Source organism: Momordica charantia, assembly GCF_013281855.1.
Source record: "Momordica charantia cultivar OHB3-1 chromosome 6 unlocalized genomic scaffold, Mcharantia_2.0 BLBB01000006.1, whole genome shotgun sequence".
NCBI classification, from domain to species: Eukaryota; Viridiplantae; Streptophyta; class Magnoliopsida; order Cucurbitales; family Cucurbitaceae; genus Momordica; species Momordica charantia.
Genome location: NW_028275164.1, coordinates 31,658,684 through 31,679,141, shown reverse-complemented (window position 1 = coordinate 31,679,141; position 20,458 = coordinate 31,658,684). Strand labels below are relative to the sequence as shown.

The 20,458-nt window shown below is 34.9% G+C and overlaps 4 protein-coding genes across 7 annotated transcripts; 1 reads left to right on the top strand and 3 right to left on the bottom strand.

Moving 5' to 3' along the window:
* Positions 1 to 1,422: 1,422 nt before the first annotated feature.
* LOC111023197 (F-box family protein) lies at positions 1,423 to 2,991 on the bottom strand. The gene has a single exon (XM_022300575.2). It carries the CDS (start codon positions 2,861 to 2,863, stop codon positions 1,514 to 1,516), a length of 1,350 nt encoding a protein of 449 aa, XP_022156267.1. The 5' UTR covers positions 2,864 to 2,991; the 3' UTR covers positions 1,423 to 1,513.
* A 1,562-nt stretch (positions 2,992 to 4,553) lies between these two features.
* Positions 4,554 to 11,299, top strand: LOC111026084 (Transducin/WD40 repeat-like superfamily protein). Of its 4 annotated transcripts, XM_022304061.2 has the most exons (7): positions 4,554 to 4,872; positions 5,797 to 6,285; positions 8,479 to 8,700; positions 8,800 to 8,872; positions 9,685 to 9,795; positions 10,567 to 10,954; positions 11,050 to 11,299. In XM_022304061.2, exons 1-6 carry the CDS (start codon positions 4,756 to 4,758, stop codon positions 10,932 to 10,934), a joined length of 1,380 nt encoding a protein of 459 aa, XP_022159753.1. In that variant the 5' UTR covers positions 4,554 to 4,755; the 3' UTR covers positions 10,935 to 10,954; positions 11,050 to 11,299. The 4 variants fall into 4 exon arrangements, with proteins under 4 accessions (XP_022159753.1, XP_022159752.1, XP_022159754.1 ...); XM_022304060.2 differs by having other exon boundaries at positions 10,567 to 11,299; XM_022304062.2 differs by having other exon boundaries at positions 4,556 to 4,872; positions 9,688 to 9,795; positions 10,567 to 11,299.
* A 1,267-nt stretch (positions 11,300 to 12,566) lies between these two features.
* Positions 12,567 to 13,290, bottom strand: LOC148211089 (uncharacterized). The gene has a single exon (XM_088125591.1). It carries the CDS (start codon positions 13,273 to 13,275, stop codon positions 12,679 to 12,681), a length of 597 nt encoding a protein of 198 aa, XP_087981717.1. The 5' UTR covers positions 13,276 to 13,290; the 3' UTR covers positions 12,567 to 12,678.
* A 5,234-nt stretch (positions 13,291 to 18,524) lies between these two features.
* Positions 18,525 to 19,595, bottom strand: LOC111023600 (Integrase-type DNA-binding superfamily protein). The gene has a single exon (XM_022301074.2). The coding sequence runs from the start codon at positions 19,545 to 19,547 to the stop codon at positions 18,774 to 18,776; it is 774 nt and encodes a 257-aa protein (XP_022156766.1). The 5' UTR covers positions 19,548 to 19,595; the 3' UTR covers positions 18,525 to 18,773.
* Between the last annotated feature and the right edge of the window lie 863 nt (positions 19,596 to 20,458).

Genomic DNA, 20,458 nt, shown 5'->3' with positions numbered 1-20,458 from the left:
TGATTTGAGCAATTTTTTAATTTAAGAAATTATTAGATACAAAATTAAAGACATATATATATATATATATTCTAATTTATGGATTTATTAGACATGAACTTTGTTATTTAACCTAATTTGAATAAATTGTTATTGTAGCTATGCTTAAGCATTACTGTGGTTGATTATTATCAACATCACGGTTGAATATTTTTTTGTTGGATTTGAATATTTTATTTATTTCTTTTTTTTAAAGGTGAATATTTTATTATTGAATTTAGGTATTCTCTTACCTATTCGATTCTGTGGCTAAATATATTTTCATAGTTTTTTTTAGTATAACATAAGTATGGATTTGAACTCAAGGATTTTTAGTTAAAAATACCTACTTTAAATTATATTTTCATAGTTTAATCTATAAATTATTATATTTTCATAGTTTAATCTATAAATTTTTATAATTTGATCTAACATGTTAGTTAAAATTTAAGGACAAATTTTTAGTTTTATTTGAAGACGTATTAATTCCACCGTGGGATGAAATTAAAAGCTTACCATTATGAATAGAATGAATATAGAGATAGATGCGAATTCTTTTTAATTAAACATTTTTTCCATTTTTTATTCTGTTTTAATACTCTGCACGAGATACCTTCACTAATATTCTATTGTTTTGTATGACTTTGATATGTTAAATGGGATTAGGAAGCCACCTAAGGTCAAAAAGAAGAAACATTTGGTTAAAAAATATAAAAAATAAAAATAAAATACAATATTAATCATATATTATATATTAAAATAGCCGAACATTCTCAAGATCAATCTTTGGCACCGTTTGTACCACATCCCCAACTTCCTACCTATCTATGTTTGCGTTAGGGTAGATGCTTTTTTTTTTTAATATTAATCAACTTTTTATTTTCACTTTTGAAATTTGACTGAGAATTCAAAATATATTTTTAAGATAGGTGAAATCTTGGTACAAAACAAGTGTAATTTTTTAAAATTTTAAAATGAAAGTATCGTCAAACGTACCTATAAAAGTTCATACCATAAAGTATTTAACAAAATAGCATCGTCACATCTTATTTTCCTATCAATAGATATTTGTAGGACGGTACTAAAAAAAGATATATGTAGGTCAAATATTTGAAGATTAGGTGTTTAGTTTAAATTTCAAATTGATGAATTGGTGTTTGGAATGGCTTCTAAAAAAAAGGTGTTTTTCAAAATAAAAACATGTTTCATCTAATATTTTAGACTAAATAAAAAAATTACTCTAGAATTTTGTCATTCATTTAAAAAATGCATAATCTTCTAAAATGACATTACTTATCCCTTGTTTCTGCTTTGTTTTGTACTTCATTAAAAAGATGGATAGCTTATTTCACGTTTCCTCCATTTTCATTTCATATTAACTGTCACGATGTGTGATATAAAGGGTTTTTATGGTAATTTAGCCTGACAAGTTGGCCGATCTTTAGCTTAACCAAATTCAATTCGTTTCTTTTACAGAATTTGTTCGTAATTATTCCTAAACACACGCAAGACTCTCGATGAACAAATATGCATCGTTGTGTCCAAACTCAATAATAGGATAAACGGCCCCGGTTTCTCCGCCCTTGTTTTGTTCTCCCAGTCCCAGCCTTTCAAATCTTCCACTCTCAACATTCACTCTCAAAACTTTTCCAAGAATCTGCACAACAAGATACGATTCTTCATCTCCCTCACTTCGATCAATAATGGCGAGAACCGAGAACTTGGGGAACAAACCCAATTCCAAGTTCTCTTCGGAACAAATCACTTCTGGAAATGCAGCCGAAACGCAGTGAAGATCGATCCGATACTTCACGAACCACCCGGAACGATCATCTTCCATCTCGTACACGTTGAACTGTAAACCTCGAGGATCGTAAACTTCAATCAGGCGAAGACGGCCTCCACAATTTCCGGCATACACGGTTCTTCTTTCTTCCCAGCCATCAGGAACTCGAGGCATTGGCAATTCGTGGAGTCTCTCTTCGCGCAGATCGAAGTAGAGGCAGTTTTCCCAAGTGCTGATCCAATGAACAGCTCCGTTCCAGTACACTCCGTCGTGGAATCTCATGCTGATTGGGGCCGCGAATACGCCCTGGCAGGGCCTCCAGGGGCCGGTCCGAGACGAGTAAATCTCGATTTGGTAGTTGTTTGCGAAGGAATCGGAGTCTCGAACGCAAACCACTTTGTAATTTGACGATCGCGAAGGATCAAATGCTAGATTCAGACCGAAAATTGTTCCGGTTCGAAGCTCGGGAAGCGTGGTGAATTGCTTCGTTGTTGGATTGCAAACGTAATAATCTCTCCTCGAGTGGTTGCGATTGGTACTGCCGCACAAAATCAAGCCATTACAGGATTGCAGGATCTGTACGGTTCCTGTTCCTTGTTTCCGCTCGGTGAAATCAATCGATTCGAACGGAGCCCTAGGCGAATTCGTGCTGAGACTGAGGAAGTCGTATTCGGGGGAGAAATTAGGGCAGGGACGGGGCAAGAAGATACCTGAAGGAGCGGGCGGATGAGAAGAGCTCCGGCGATGCGAGAAATGAGGATTGGAGATTAGGGAGAGCCATCGTTTGGAGACGGATTTGAATTTGAGAAGCGATCGGATGGGCAAGCGAAGAAGAATCAGGAGCAAGAGATCTTGGTCGCTGATAACCGATTCCGCGGCGAAGCCTGGGAGGATTTTGGGAGCTTTGTTGCAGAGCATTTTGAGGGTTGTTCTTGCACCACTGGTGTGGAGGATTTGAAGAAAATGGAATGGTGAAAGATTGCAGAGGAAGCTAAGAGTAAGAGACGCTTTCAATTTGGAGCTTGTTGTGTAAGCTTCGCAAATTTGACTTCCTTCCATCTTCCAAACTTCCGTGGCGACGTCTGCAACACTCGTTTTCACTGGATTATTATTTGCAAAATAGTTGGATTCTCACCAAAAATAATGAGTGGTAAAATTTTCAATAGATAAACCACAACGAGATATTTTCTTTATTACTTTACACAAAGTAGCTCCCCTTGCGAAAACAATGGACCACCTCCAATTAAATCAATCATCTGCTTTGGACATAAGCCTCGTGATCCTCTAAATCACATTATTGAATATATATTAATCAAATAAATAACCATTTGTTTATATATTATAATAATATTTAGGAAAACACTTTACTATTAGAAGATTAAGGAGGAAATTCCTCCTGAATTTCTACTTGGTCTAGTAGCATATAGACAAGTGGATCTCTTAATTCTTATTTCACTATTCATGATTCTATTAGATGTTTTTTAAAGTGTATAGATTAAATAGATAATGCTATTAAAATTTTGAGAAATTTTTAAAAGTGAAATAAACATAAAATTTCAGATCCTAAAGTTGGAAATTATCCTTTTTCAGGTTAAATTATTATTTTTGTGTCTATGCTTTCAATTTTTATTCATTTTGATCTATATAATTTTGAAATATTTTCCTGCAATTTCAACTTTAATTCAACTAAAAAAAAGTTAGTTCATTTTTTATCTCACAAATTCTGTAGATAACAAAATCGTTTAATATAAAATCATTGTTAGGTTTCAATTTCAATAAATGTATTAAATGCGGTGTCACGTTAAAAAAATAAAATAAAATGACAAGACATGAACTTTTACAAAGATCAGACCGAGAAGAATATTTTAAAAAGTGCCGTCGTACAGGTACTTACTCCCCTTGGCTGCTGCAAACCGAAACGAACAGATCTGAAATCCTATGTTTGTTCCACATTTGGAAAGCGAGAATGAACATGCACTAGATATATCAGGGATGCGTGTTCGTCGATCTGGAACGCACAAATGGACACGTGCCCATATTTGGAACGCATTCGTGGATCCGAAACGTGTCATTCCAGATCCTGTAACAAATGAGGGAAGACTACTGGGCGAACATGGGATGGCGGCTGCAAGGTTAATAAGGAATTGGCAGCGGTGGAAAATGGGCGATGCAGTCACCGGAGAATAAGAAGAAGAAAGGTAGGAGAAGGGATGTGCGAGAAAGGTAGGGGAAGAGAAAAAAAGAAATAAAATAAAAGCCACGCAATAAAAAATAGCTCTAAGATTTGAACTTAATTTCTACCGGATCCCTTAATTTAAAAAATCTTTTTTTTTTTACACGAGATTGAAATTTAGTTCTAATTCAATTCTGGAAGTTTTAAAAGTAATTTAAATTTAGTTTATAATTGTCTCCGAAATTTGAATTTAATTTCTAATGGATCGATATTTTTCTTTCTTTTTTATTAAATATCTAAGTCTAAGTCTAGTCAATGCAAGTTAATTGTTGAAATTATTAACACTTGATTTTTATTAAATTATTAAGGTTTTGGAATTCTTTTACCTCACTTATTCTTAAAATTAGTGGGTGAATTATCGGGAATTAAATAGAGGGTTAAAATTATAATATTTACCTAATTTTAGAGTAATATTTTAAAATTAAAATGAGCGAAAATATTATATATATATGTTTATTTATTAATAATAATTTATTTTTGTTGATCAAGCCCAGTATACTCGCATATTTAAACTGGTCATACATAATTCGCCGAGAGTTCGTCAGAAAATTTTGAAATCTCATAAAGTTCTTTTTGGTGGATTCGTTCCGCCACATTTCGATCCAATTGTTATCACATTTTCTCGCATTTCAAATGTAGAGACTCGCAAACTTTTGCTCACTCTACAGCATTTCATTTTGCCATACTTGTTGGAGTCTCGTCCTTGCGAACAGAAGCTATGGAGTTCACCGAGTCTTACAAGCAGACTGGACCCTGCTGTTTCTCCCCCAACTCCCGCTTCATCGCTGTCGCCGTCGATTATCGTCTCGTTGTTCGCGACACCCTCTCCTTCAAGGTCCCTCTCTCTCTCTCTTTTGATTTATTCAAATTTATTTGGAATTTTTCACTTGAATTGTGATCTCAAAATTCCCCCGATGGATAACTAAACGGTTAGGGCACTTGAGACCGATAATTTTATGGTATCTTGACTTATGCGGCATTGCTGAATGGTCCACTGGCTGAACTGTTTAACCGAGTAGGGTAAATTCGACGGTAGTGAGCTGATTCGGATGTTTTTCCTATGAGTTTTGATTTAGGATTAATCCACCCAGAAGCTGTGAACATTTTACGGCGTAGATCAACAGAACCTCTTATTTTCCTCTTCCAGTTTTGTAGGCAGCCCCATCAACCAGAGCAGCTTTCGATCTGCTTGCTAAATAAATTTGTAGAAGATCAGGATAGATGTAGACATATTTGGGAGAAGGCGGAACTGGTAAAAGAAACACTAAGAGAATGTAAGAACCTATTATGCTGCATTGGTACAGAAAAGCATTCTAATAGAGTCGCTTAGACATACTGGGTAATCTTTCTCTCTCTCTCCCTCAATCTCTTCGTAAGTGCTTTCCTGTTCTAGAAAATCCAGGGTATGAATACTCGTATGTTGCTCCTAGCTTCTCACTTACTATACAGAGTTGTAAAGTTTTGGTTTAAACCCCAAAACAAAATTAAATAGCAACAGGGAAAAGGAAAACCCTGACGGTTTAGAAGTATGACCATCTTAAATTAATACTGATAGTAGATAATAGATTTGCAATGTACATGTAAAAATTTTGATAATACTTGTTTTGATTTTTTACATCCCAAATATATGTTGTTCTTGCTTTTATTTTCTATTCTGGTTGGGGCTGAGAGTACAATGGAAACTTGAGCAGTAATTTGGTTGAGGTAGAAGTAGTTTTGCATATAAAGAAGATAATACAGCTTAATTGATGCAATGCAGGTTGTGCAGTTGTTTTCATGTCTGGACAAGATAAGCTACATTGAATGGGCACTGGATTCTGAATACATTCTTTGTGGTCTATATAAAAGACCAATGATACAGGCATGGTCATTGACACAACCTGAATGGACGTGCAAGATAGATGATGGTCCAGCGGGCATTGCATATGCCAGGTGGAGCCCTGACAGCCGTCACATATTGACCACATCAGATTTTCAACTACGGTTGACAGTTTGGTCCTTGGTAAATACAGCATGTGTACATGTGCAGTGGCCAAAGCATGCTTCCAAGGGAGTTTCATTCACCCAAGATGGGAAATTTGCAGCAGTTTGCACTCGAAAAGATTGCAAGGATTACATCAATCTCATTTCTTGTCATACATGGGAGATTATGGGTACTTTTGCTATTGATACTCTGGATTTGGCAGATATTGAATGGTCGCCAGATGATAGTTCGATTGTGGTCTGGGACTCGCCTCTTGAATATAAGGTGATAACTTCCTGTTTTAGTTTTAAATATTAACTTTGTACTCTTGGCGCATTCATATTGTGAAACTGATTTATGCAAGAGACTGTTTTTTTGTCACTCTTCTTCTTCTTCTTCTTTTTATTATGTTGGTTGAATTTACTTGGACATAATAAACAGAGGCCATTTGAAGAAAAGGAGCCATTAAAAAGGTAAAAAAACTGGGTAAGTTATATGGACCAAAAGAGAGGCATAAAAATAAGCCAAGTTCCTCACATCCTCTCAAGAGTCAAGACCCTTTTAAACCTTCAAAACCCCTCCTATTCTTTCCAACCATAATCCCAGATTCCCAGAGGCATGTGAAAAGTTTGGTCTCGCAGGAATGCACCCTCTTATTTCATAGGGTTGGATGTAAGGCCATCATAATATCTTGACAGTCAAGCGAAGATGTTGAAGATGCACTGGAAATTTATGCAGAACTTACACCGCCATAGGTTTGTAGAAGCATTATAAGTTCAAGCCATTTTTGAAAGTTTTCTTCAATAATGGTTGGCAATGGTACGAAGGAATCTTCTTGGGATGATAATTGGGTGGGCAATCAACCTTTGGCCTTGTGTTTTCCTAGAGTTTTTGAAATTTTTGGAGAGAAAGAGTTGTTGGTTTTCCAAGCTTGGGAGGAAGATTCAAGATCATGAAATGTTATTTTATTATTAGAAGAAACCTTAGGTATGAAGAGTTGGGTGAATTTTGTGGGATTTTACAACTGAACGAGAGGCTTTTGCTAATGCGGTTGGATTTTGTGGGATTAATTTCTTCTTTTCAAAGCTCAGTAGGGTATAAGGCAAGAGGTGTTAGTCACTTATGCGGTTGGATTTTTTTGTTAAAACCCTTTTTAAAGGATTGGTTGATGCTCCTTCAATACCAAAAACCTCATTTATGTTGTGTGGAAAACTAAGTGCCCTAGGAAGGTGAATATCTAGGCATAATTAGTCTTCATGGAAGGGTTAAACTTGGCTAAAAGAGTTCAAAGAATTGCCCATATTTGACAAATAGTTCAAGTTGTAGTAATATTTGAAAGCAGCGGGGCGTCTTCATCTTTTGTTTCTTTCATTGTTCCACGATGGAAAAATTTGGAAAGCTATATGTTTCAAGGCTTTGATTCTCATGGGTATTCCACTTGGGCACTTGAAAAGAACAGCTAAGCTATTGTGGATCAATGTTGTCAAGGCAATTTAATAGGGTTTATGGACGGAGAGAAATTGGCATATATTTGAACACAAACAAGTTAATTGGGACGAAAGATTAGAGACTACTAACGTTGCGTGGCTTCTTGGTGGTACTTCCTATAGAAATTAGCAATTTATTGTTCTAGTGTAAGTAATTTCTTCTTTTAATTTGGTAAAGAGAAACCGTAGTATTTCTAAGAACGAGCCTTCATTTGATATTCTCCAGGAGGAGATTACTTTGTTAGGATTTAGGATCCTCTTGAGGTACTCTCTCCTCCCTTTTTTATAATTTTGATTTTTCTTTCTTACCAATTGGGGTAGATTTATATAAAATTGGTGTTCTTTGTACTTTTTTAATTCCATCAATGAAAAGCTAATGTTTCTGATCCCACCCTCCCCCCAAACACACACACACACAAATTAGAAAGAAGAAGAAAAAGTTGGAAAACGTTTCTCTTATCACTCCTATGTTTTGTTCATTTATTTCCAATATTCAGTAATTATTAAGGAGATTCAATGACCCATGAAACAACCTGCGAATAGGATACAGTAAGTTTTATAAGAAGTCAATTTTCGCAATAAATCTTGTTTGCCATATCGATGACCTGCAACTAGAAATGGATCTTGCGTGTTACTCAGGCTGATCCAAGAGGTTCTTAATTGGTCACATATCATCCCTGTCTTTTGCTCTGGTTTAAGTATCCTGGTCTTTTATTGTGCTTAAAAGTCATAAATACTGATTATTATGGTGTAAACTGCAAAGCCAAATTTCTAAAAGATTCTAAAAGCTAGAGACTAGAGTTCCCTTCTTCCATGAAAAGTCATGTTTTGAGACAATACACAGCAATAAGTTGTCTATGTGCTATTAAGCCTTCCATACATGCTTCATCATCCTTTTAGTTGGCTGATTGATGCTGAACACATTGCTAATTCTTTTTAATACTGAATTAAAATTTTAAAGTAATTATAAAGCTTGGGTTGGTTTGCACAGGTTCTAGTTTACTCTCCGGATGGAAGGTGCCTATATAAATATCAAGCATATGAAAGTGGACTTGGTGTAAAAAGTGTTACATGGTCTCCTTGTGGACAGTTTTTAGCTGTTGGTAGTTATGACCAAATGTTGAGAGTTTTAAATCATTTGACATGGAAAACTTTTGCTGAGTTCATTCATGTTTCTACCGTGCGTAATCCCAGTTGCCCTGCTATTTTTAAGGTAAAACTATTTTGCCTTTCCAGTTACTGTGCTATGATCCTTCTCATTGAAAAAGGAAAAGAAAGCTTATACTTTTCAGTTTTCTCCTTAATGTTGTAGGAGGTGGACGAACCATTGCAGCTTAATATGTCGGAATTATGTCTCAATGATGAATTTATTGAAGAGAATTCTGGTATGTTCTTTTCAGAAGTGACCATGCATTATTTTACTATCTATAAATTACTAGTTCCAGACTATGTGAACTTGTAAATCTCTTAATTTTTCCTACATACATTCTGGGGTTGTTTCGGTGATTTTAACGTGAGGTCTTTGTTTTCTCCTAGCATAAGAAAGAAAACTTCAAAATGTAAGACCAGCGGATTATCTTTCATTATCTATTCCTTGCTCAATTTATAACTGTACGTAAACCTGTAGTTGCGTGTCTGTTACCTTCATTATGAAGGTATCTTTTTTCAGTTATTGATTACTTGCCACCGGAGGCCTAGAAATACCATACACTTGGCCATTAAGTGAACATAACATAGTTAGACTCTTAAGACCCTTGTTTCTGGTTTTGCAAATTGAGCTTATAAACATAATATTCTGCGTATGTTCCTCTTTTTTTACTGTTATCTACTTTTTTATAATAATTTCAAAATCTAAGCTAAATTTTGTAAAAAGAAAAAAATTTTAAATTTTGTTTTTGTTTTTGTTTTAAAAATTTTGCTAGAACTTCAAATGTGTTTTCTTAAACAATGAAAAATATACCAAAGAAACAGTAAGAAACCAAGCATTAAAAACAAAGAACAAGGCATGTAATTGTTTTCAAATGGAGCATAAATTATCAGTACCACCTTCCAGAATGTTTAGATTTCAAAGTATGATGTTGTGTGAGCTTAGCCCATCAATAAAGTCTGTTACCTTTGATTTGTTTGACTATTCAATTTTTTAGCATTCGACCTACTGCATTGCTTACTTTAATCTGTACTATCTTCTTTTCTCAAGAAGACTCTACAGAAGGACACTTCAGGGTCAGATATGATGTTACAGAAGTACCTGTCACTTTGCCTTCCCAGAAACCGCCTGCAGACAAACCAAACCCTAAACAAGGCGTTGGTAAGCTCCTCTGTTCCTCTTCCTCCCAAAAGAGAGAATACGTGCTGCATTATTCCTGCTGATTCAAATTGTATTTAAAATTTACTTAGTTGATAATGTGTTTCTGTGCTGTATGAGGTCGTCCTATGCTATATGGAAGGAGAGTAAAAGCTCACGTATTACCATGTGCTTTTGTTGTATGCTTAATATTGTCCACGAAGTATTTGTTAAAACAGAAATATTAAATTGCAGACAAAACTACGAAAGAGAAACCTACCTAAATCCAAGTGATAATCATGAACCACTAAATCATCCTAAATCCATGTTCCATTGAGAGCAACTGTTACAAGTTCCTGCTCCATCTGTACATCAAGTAGCTCCCTTGTAATATAAAGTAGGTTTAAATCCCATTTTGTGGACTTTTAGGTTTGTTTTATTTTGGTCTCTAATGAAACTTTTAAAAAATAATCATTTTGGTCCTAACTATATTATTTTGCCACCTAATATTTGCTTGTCCAACGTTCTCCTCCAACCTATACTTCAACATATGCTCACATTAACATGGTCACTTTTTTTTAATTCAGGAATTTAAATAGACATTTTAAAAGTTTAGGGACTAAAATAGAACAAACCTGAAATTTCAAATAACAAAATGGGATTTAAACCAATAAAGTAATTATCACATATTGTTGAATATGAAGCATAAATGTGCATTAGTGCCACATATTTTATTATTTACAATAAGTTGTATGTAATGATCAAATAGGTCTTTACTGTTACTTTGTATCACAGGTCTAATGTTGTGGAGCAAGGATAGCCAATACATCTGCACACGCAACGATAGCATGCCGACTGCACTTTGGATTTGGGACATTCACCATCTAGAACTGACAGCCATCTTGGTGCAGAAAGATCCTATCCGAGCAGCAGCTTGGGACCCAACATGCACACGTCTTATTCTCTGCACCGGTAGCCCGCATCTGTACATGTGGACCCCCTCAGGTGCTTACTGTGTCAACGTCCCTCTATCGGAGTTCGCCATAACCGACCTGAAATGGAATTCAGATGGTAGCTGTCTTCTCCTCAAGGACAAAGATTCGTTCTGTTGTGCTGCTGTGCCTGTTCTACCAGAATCCAGTGATTGTAGTTCAGATGATTGATGGTTCTTCCTTCTGAAATGGTACTTTCTTACCTTCCATGTGATTGAAGTTAGAAATCAAGAGCTTTTGATTGGTGGAACAGTTGAAGATCTCTCTTTGAAAAATTTAAACACAGGTCTATATCAGAATTTGGAAGATGTAAATGAGTATGAAGGTGAAGCCTCCCATTTGTTGCAAGTGAGATACAAATTTAGCTTAGGTTCTGTAGGATTCCTCATATTGGAGTTGTATTATTAGGAGGGAAGATCGGTTGTGTTAAGAGTAGCGTTGTATCTGTAGCTCTTCAGAATCAGAGTAATCTAACATTGTATCACGCTGTACATTTTGCACTAATTTTTGCATGTTTAAAATTTTTTCCCTTTTAATTGATTGATCTTGCACTCATAAGAAATTGAAAGAACCCTCGTGAATGTTGGCAATGGTCGTTCCAAGAATGGAGGATTATTGGGTCCAATGACTTTCATAATAGGCATATGTTTGCATTCCAGCCTTCTCGTCTTAGAGGCTAGAGAGAATCCAATGTTTATCGGCTGTGAATACACCTCTTTCTACCTTCCTTATTTAATTACTTTTTTAAGAGATGAAAAATTATTTGGTAGGATAATTTTAATTTGAAAAAAAAAATAAAACAGAATACAAAAATTGAATTTTGCTGTTTTCATTTGTTCTTCGGCCTTTTTTGATAGTACAACGTAAGAGGTGGGAGATCGAATTCACAACCTTCTGATTAGAAATATATGTCAATGTCAATTACTGTTTAACTATTTTCACTTTTGCCATTTGTTCTTCAATTTTGTTAAATTTATTGAACATGTATGATTATTAATTAATTATTTTAAAGTTTTAAGTAAATTTAAATGTGTTATATTTTTAAACTAATATAGAAACAATGGGAGGAAAACACAAGAACCAAAGATATCTTTTCAAACATTTTTTAAATTATGAAGAATTGAAAAATTAAATTTCGATTTCGATTTTTACTATTTAACGATTTAGTCTTTATAAGACATTTGGTTCTTCATAATTTTATCAACTCTATCAAATATATTTTTCACAATAAACTTAAATCGTTTTTAATTTTAAATGCCAAATGGAACAAACTAATTAAGGTAGTTGTTACAATTTCATCTCTAAGCTTTCAATTGGAAAAATTAAACTCTCAAATTTTCACCTTACAACATTCCATGTAAAGATTCAACTCTCGAAAACGAGAAAATTGCATCTCTAAAATTTTCATTGTATCACTTCTAATGGATGTTTTTTTGTTTTTTTTTTATTGCTAAAACGTTTAGATGTTAAACTTTCATAATTTTTTCTAAGGTGAGGATGGAATACGCAATCTGATAGTTGGAGATATGTGTCAATTATCTTACTTTGACTTTTAATACAATTATAATACTATACTAAATCATCATGGGATGATCTAGTCTTCGATGAGGATTAATATAAATAGCGAATGAGAATGAGTTTAAACCATGGTGCCACCTTCCTAGATAATTCTTTTTTTACAATAAGGAGATGAAAAATTCGAACTAATGACGTGAGATGTATCCACTGCTACCTCATGTTGGCAATGAAAATTGTTGTAAGCCGGAGTGAGGAGCTCCATTCATCAATTAAAGCTGCTCTAAATTCCTAAATAGAATTTATATTCAGAAGCGTATTGATACTTTCATTAACTAAAATAAGATAAAAAGTGGTCGAACTTTTGGAGGAAATTTTACAGTTATCTCTCTCCTTCAGTTTACTCTGTGCTCTCTCTCCTCTTCTTCCGGCCATTTCCAGTCGGCGGGTCGGACTTTCCGGCGTCCAGCGGAAAATTCAATTTGGCCTTTCTTCCCCTCATCTTGAACGCCGCGGAGTCGTAAGCCCTAGCCGCATCCACATCCGAATCGAAAGTTCCCAACCAAACCCTACTCCCTTTCCTGCTCGGATCTCGGATCTCCGCCGCGAACTTCCCCCACGGCCGCCGTCGGACGCCTCTGTAACGCCTGCCGCCGCTGTCGGAGCTCGAGGTGGCCTCCGGCGAACTCGATCGCGCCGAAGATTGCTCCGGCCGGCTCTGAATCGGAGGCTCCTCCTCCTCCGACGCTTTGATGTCGAAATCTTCGACTTCGAATTTGACCGGCGGGAGGGAGAAGAAGGCCGGCGGCTGGAATTCGTGAACGTCGAAATCCAGCAGAGTGAAAAAGGAATCGGAGTCTTCGAGAAGATGGCGCTGAATCAGGTTTAGAGGTGAGAAATCGTCTTCTTGATCTTCTGGTAGTTCCATTTTTTGAGTTCGAATATGAAAATATTTGGAACTGGAGGATTTTATTTTATAGTGAGATGAAATTACCATTGGGGGGTCAAGGGTAAATAAGGAACCTGAAAAAATAATTCACTTTATTTATTTTTTGGATAGGTATGAATGTTTTATATTATTTTTGGGGATAAATATGTTTATATTTTCCAAGTTTTCAATAAAGGCTCTTTTTGGTCCCATGTTTCAAAAGATGACATTTATTTGACTCTTGTCCCCTCACTTACTTCAAGTCTTCAGTGTTGTACTTTGGTCCACTTCTAGTTGGGTTGTGCTTCTCAAGTGTTGGTTTAGGTAAATTCTTTTTGACCATTGTCATCTCAGAGGGTCGGGTTAGTTGGTGACGTTGCCTACTTGATTTGAGAGCTAATGAGCTAATGTACTGAACTAGTTGATCTATTAGCTAAGAATGTTGAAGTGGTTGGATAAGATGCTAGATTGACTCACGTTGAATTCCCACAACTAAGTCGTGTAGAAGTTAATCTAACTAGCTAATCTAGAAATTCATAACATAAGTTGTTTCTTAATCTATCATTCGATTAGAATGTTGGAGAGTTGAAATCGTTGCATTGTCCATGCCACGTCTGGTATGGCTTGGCACGATAGGTAGGGTTGACTTGAAGCCTTACTCGAACATTCACAATGAAGCATGAGTGAATGGCTCGACATTGTTCGTGTAGCTATAAGCAACATGGACTCCTTGTGACATGCCCTGCTACAAAATTCCATCTTAGAAACTCAGTCCTTAACCCTCCCTTCCCCCTAATCAGTATCACAAGAAGTTTTGGGGGGAAAAAAGAAAAAAGTGAAGCTAGGCTAATTAATTACCAAATAGTTTAGGATCCAAGCAGGCAGAGAGAATGGTGTGAAAAGTGGGGACTCACCTGAATTAATAAGAAGCCCAAGTTGCGGATAGAAAAGAAATAATAAATCCACTGTATTTCCCAGCAGCCGCACACGTCTTTCACTCAAAAAACCACACAGACTGTGGGTCTCAACTTTCAAGCTTATCTCTTCTTAATATCACCATCACCATCACCCTGTTGACTTCTTCCCCATCTCAATAACTGCTTTTCATTCATTCCATTTCATCAGATTGTTAGGTCTCGATTTTGGTCGGATCCTATTTTTAGATGGGTTGCTCATTTGAACATTTTGGACTCTGATATCAATATTCATGAGATTCTATCTCAAAACCAATTGACAATAAAAAAAGTAGCTCAAGTTTATTATAGACTATTGTCAGGTCTCGTGGGATCCTTAACACTTAAATGATCTAATTTAAAAATAAGTTATACAAATAATGCAGATTTAAAAGTAAGAACATAATAAATGTAATTTAAATAAAAAAAATTACAAAGTTAAAGTTAGATACCCAAACTATTGACAAAAATAAGTTAGGTGTTTGTCAAAGTCAAAAATTGCGATTTAGTGACAACACGAGGTGGATATGGAGATGAATCAACAAGAGAAATTGCGTATATTGTAAGCGATTTTCATGGAAGTTGAGTACATTGATGGAAACCGTGTACGATTTTTTGAAAATATTTTTTAATATATTTAATTATATCTATATTTTACAAACAAAATATTATTTGTTTTATTAGTATTTTAGCTATTTTAAATGTATAAGTAAAAGTATAGATCCACGGTGCTTATATATATTTTGAGAATTTGATTTTGTTTTCCAATTAGAACTTGCTATAGATCTCATTGTCATGGTTGAAAAGTAACAAAAATAAGCAACATAGCCGGATCTTTGTGGAAATGAAATGACAGTATATGTTTTAATGATATAGTTATGTAACGTAGCGTGTTGGTTGATTAATTGAAAAACAAGGATTTGGGTCAGGTTATAAAGCATTATTTTGGTTGAAAAGTAGAAAGAAGCATTTGGGTAATCCTCTTTTGGAGTACAAACAAATAATTCAGGCTGCATGATTTTTCTAACTTCAATAGTTATAGGCAATTTGTTGTAGTACTAGATTTTTAATAATTTTTGCTACCCTTTGTCACGCATTGTGACATCGGAATCAAACATGTCACGTTAATATCTTCTAACAGACTTAAATTTGATAGGGTTCCATTTAAAAAAGAGGAGTAGCTATGTCTATATTATAACAACGTGGGATTCTTAACATGTCCTTCAAGATCATGATATCATATCAATATTCATAGGGTTCCATCTCAAAACCAATTGGCAATGAGGAGTAGTCCTTGTCTATTATAAACCATTGTATGGTCCATTTTCTTTTCAATGTGGGATCCTTAACGGTGCATAGATATATATAATTGAGAATTTTAAAGTTTAATGACTAAACAAATACCGCCATAAAAGTTCAGACCAAGTTAAAGTTTGATAGGTTAGGATGGGCAAATACACACACAAAAAAAAAAAGTAGAAAGTAGGTAGGGTGATGGATAGAAAAAGATGAGAAAAATTAAAGATGAGAAATGTAGGTAGGAAAGGTAGGGTATGGAGTGGATGTTATTGTTGGGGACAATGTCTACATCATGCAAGTTGTGAGGTTTGAGTTTTGGTTTTACAAGTCAAGTTGGGAAATGGCTAGACGCAAGCTTGGGGGAATGAATCTATTATGTGTCCGGAAACAACTCTCTCAACTTGGAGGACCCGGAAACTAATTAAAACAATGGGCGCCGATGTCCGGTATATATGGTTGTCGATTTAAATCTTAATTAAGTTATTGTTAGAGATTATGAATAAAATTTAAAGAGTTGTGACTTTTTGTGAAAGGGTATGTCTTTTGCTAGTGGATATGTACTTTGTCAAAAGATACATATGGTTAACGAGAATGATTTATCACTTACTTGACCTAAATTGTGTTTGGAATAAGACTCCGACATGCTTAAGGTGGTAAAGCAGTCATGAAAAAAATAATGTCGCGTGCCAAAGCGAGCATAGCTCAACGATAGTTGGCATATGCCTCCAACTAAGAACTTGTTAGTTCGAATCCCCTCTTCAACATATTGTACTAAAAAAAAAAACAATGTCACGTCCATATTACTTTTGAGTTGAAAAAAGTTGATGATCAAACTTACCTTTGCCAAGATGAAATTTGCCTTAAATAAATTTGCATTGTGCCTCTCGCTCTGTAATTCCCTCTATTCAACTATGTTTTTAATATTATATGATGGTTTTTTATAATAAAATTTTATTGTTGGTATGAAGTTACAAAAGGGATGAAGCCCGCGAAGTTAAAAATGAGTTTCTAATTGGATAATAAATTCGAAAAGCTATTGTAATGGACCTTGGATATAATTAGTAAGACTATGTCATAAAATAATAATAATAATAATAATAATAATAATAATAGGAGCGCTCCTTGTCTTTTGAAGATTATGTAATTCGTCAAATGTTCTAAATGAAATCTCTAACAAAATTCATCCAAATGAGCTTCTTTTCCCTTCCAGCTTTTAAAGGCAAATGCAAATGTGGTTCCACAAGTTGCCCTCCAAGCTACAAGTGACGAAGAGGATTTGGATAGATATACCCATGAAAGGCAATCTTCTTTGAAGTTAAAAGGCTTTTCTCTAAGGAAGAATTTGACCTTTTTAGTATAGCTATCCTCCCAAATGACCTCGTAATTAAAATCAACGGAAGAGTTTAATTGTTCCCAAACAGATCTTTCGTTAGAGAGAAGTATTGGATTTATAACGAGAGTGCAAACAAAGTCTCACAGAAAAAGAAATGATCATGGATGTATAACAGAGGACAATTATGTCCATTGGTGTGAGGTCTGTCGGATGAAATCAAAAGTAAAGTTGAGAGGGCTATGCCTAAAATAGATAATATCATACCATTGTGGAGATACTTGAACGCGTCCCAGGCCGGGAACTTGATCCCCAAAAAGGGGCCTTTCTTCCATCAGGTAGTACTCTCACTAACATGTCTCCGTATCCATTTGGCAAGCGCCACCTTCTCAACAAATCAATTCTACAACATAGTATACAAAAATTAATATATGTAGAATTAATATAAAAAAAATATTAAATTAATAAAAACAAATCTATTATATAAATATAAATTATATTAAAATAATGTATAAAATATATCGAAATATTAGTAAGGGCATTTTTGGAATATCACATAAATTTACAACATTCACAAGAATAAATCCGATAAAACGACGTGGTTATCCAAATATTCTCGAACATCTTTAATAAATTTTCCTATAAAACTAATGTGGTCGTATGAGGATGTCGGACATCTAAAAATCAAGACATCTGAAGATGTCAGATATCTACATTCTCGAAAAACAAACGACCTTATTGTACTTTTAAAACTAATTTAATAGGTTAATCATTGATATATTATCAATTTGTCATACAAAATATAAAATACGAAAACACACACATATATATACATAAACGTAAACGTATGCCACCCTATGTACCACCTATTTTAATGTCTAATTGATCATCAGTTCAAGCTTTGCGCTAGCCACGATGTTGTTGAACCCAAACAATGAATCTTTAGCTATAGGAATCACTAGTATCGATCCAATGAAATAAAAATAAATAAATAAATGTAATTTCTTGAAGTTCTGTATGGAATGCGTATTAAAAAATTTGGAAACGTGTAATATTCGGACAAGCTTAAAATGTCTTATTATTATTATTATTTAGAAAATTGAAATGTTTTAATTAGTTTGAGTGTGTAGAGAAATGAGTTTCGAAGTATGTATTGATGCAAATACGAAGGTTTGTATTTAATCATTGAGAATAAAATTTGCCAAATCTAGATTTATAAAATATATTTATTGTTCAACAATAATTTAGATAAATAACGTTAGGTTAAATATTATTTTACCAAATGGCAAAACTATAAAAATATCCTTAAACTTTTTCAAGCCTCACAAAAACACCTTAGTTCATTGACTTTTCCTGAATATTTCAGAAATACGCTTTGAGCAAACATTAATTAATATTTTGAATCGAAAATTGATATGGCAAAATCTAAAATAACATATAAATAACGAAAGGAATGTTCATCAGCAACAATTCGAACTAATGCAAGATTAGTCTTTAATTAGTAGTTCAATGAAAAACATCCACGAACCTCCGAGAGAAGAAAACCCTTACGTGGTGTATCAATTTCTATTTATTTGTTTTTTTTTCCTCTTTTTTTGACGTTTGTTTCTTGTCTTTAAAAATATTTTTTATAAATACAATACTATTACGAGTCCATTAATCAATATCAAACTCAAATAACATTATTCTCTAAATGCACTGTATTATTCTTAGAAGAAAGTCCAACCCATAAGATCTTTATAATATAATAATTTTCATATTAGGTATTTAACCTCTACAATACAACACATCTCATTTATATTCCATATGGTTGAATAAACAAATTTCAATTTTTGATTCAATAAATCAATAAACAAATACCACAATTTTTTTTTTTTTTTTTTTGTGTTCTTCTCGTTTATTAACTTGGATAAGACTCATAAGTTCTCCATCACAAAGTTAGACGAGTTTTAAAGAACATTAACTAATTAATTATTATTATTTTTTTATATTACTGTGAGTTGAGAACATCCCATTAAGGGATAAGGTGATAACGGCGATAACGGAGGCACGTTAAATATCCCCTTCACATCACTGTCCCATACCGTCGCCCAACACGACGGCGTTAACGGACAAACGGCCGCCGGAACCGCAATCTGCTCTTGTTCTGTTTCGCCGATCTCCATTGTTCCCGACGACTCCTCCTTCTTCACCGTCTTATTCTCCATTATTTGTCCAGTCTCAGTCTCAGTTTCAGTTTCCCTCCTCCTTTTCCGGCCAATCGCCGCCACCGGTGGCTCCTCCATCTCCTTCCCGGCCTCGAGAGGGAAATTCAAAATCGCCTTACTTCCCCTCATCTTGAAAGCAGCTCTGTCGTAAGCCTTCGCAGCTTCAATGGCGGTGTCGTAAGTTCCGAGCCAAACACGCGCGCCGCGTTTGTTCGGATCGCGTATCTCCGCCGCGAACTTTCCCCACGGCCGCCGGCGGACGCCCCTGTAATGCCTCCCAGAACTCACATCGAACTGATCAGTCGCCTCCGCCGCCGCCGCCGACTTGACGGAGTAGCTCTTGGGAGGAATCGCCACGTTCAGCGACGGCCGGCGGTGAGCCGCCTTGGACGCGGCGGCGCTGATTTGGGGCGTGGATTCAGAAACCCTAAAATCCGAAGAAGCACCATTGTTGAGGTTAAAATTGGAAGCGAAGGCTTCGATGGAGATGAAATCGCCGAGAAGATGTTGACTGATGAGATCCAAAGTGGAAGCGTCATCCATGGAAGCCATTAATCGGAGAATGATTTTGAAATTTGAGTGGAAAATTGGGAGTGAAGAAAGAGAGTTTATAAAGGGCCTCAGAAAGGGGGTTTCTGGGGAGGTTCGGAGAAGGGGAGAGGAAGGGTTGAACTTTTAGGAGAGAGGGGTAAAATTGGAATTTCGATATAGTCCGGGTGGGGCCCACGGATGAGGTGTGATTTCGAGGGAGCTTCTTCCAATTTGGATAATAATTGGATTTGTCAGGGACGTGTTATTTCCGGGGTACTTCTTTTTACTTTTTTTTTCCTTGAAAAGGAAAATGGAAATTCTCTTTTTTGTCCACAGGATTTGATTTGATTTTATTAGTTTAGGTTTTTAAAAAGTGAGAAATATATTATTATTATTATCAACATTTTAATCTGAAGACGACAAAGTTCGTTACGTAGACAAATGCGACAAGAAATTCTTCCTCTAATAAAAAATTTCAATAACAATCTTAAATTTTTTATTTCAATTTTACTTAGGCTTATTGTTAATTAAATGATAATGTCACGAACAAAAATGAGTTTTTAAATTTAAAAGCTAAATAGGCATATTTTTATTTCATATGATGATAATTGATTTACATAATTCGCACGACTAACTTTACATATGTTCTATTGTTTCCTATATTTGTAATTATTTATTTGTCACTTTTTTGATAATATATAATTGGGTCAAATTGTCGATCATTGACTTTACTACCCGGGGCTTTTTTCTTTTTGGATAATATGACAGTATTTGTGATCATTTGCTTACGAATTTTCTTCTTGGGCTAAAATTTAACAAGAAATTGAAAATCCACTTTTTGTCCACACGATTTGATTACTTTTTCCAAATAATAAAATAAAGGAGTAATTATATATTTTTCAAATTATTTCCTCTCATTTTAAAATTGGGAT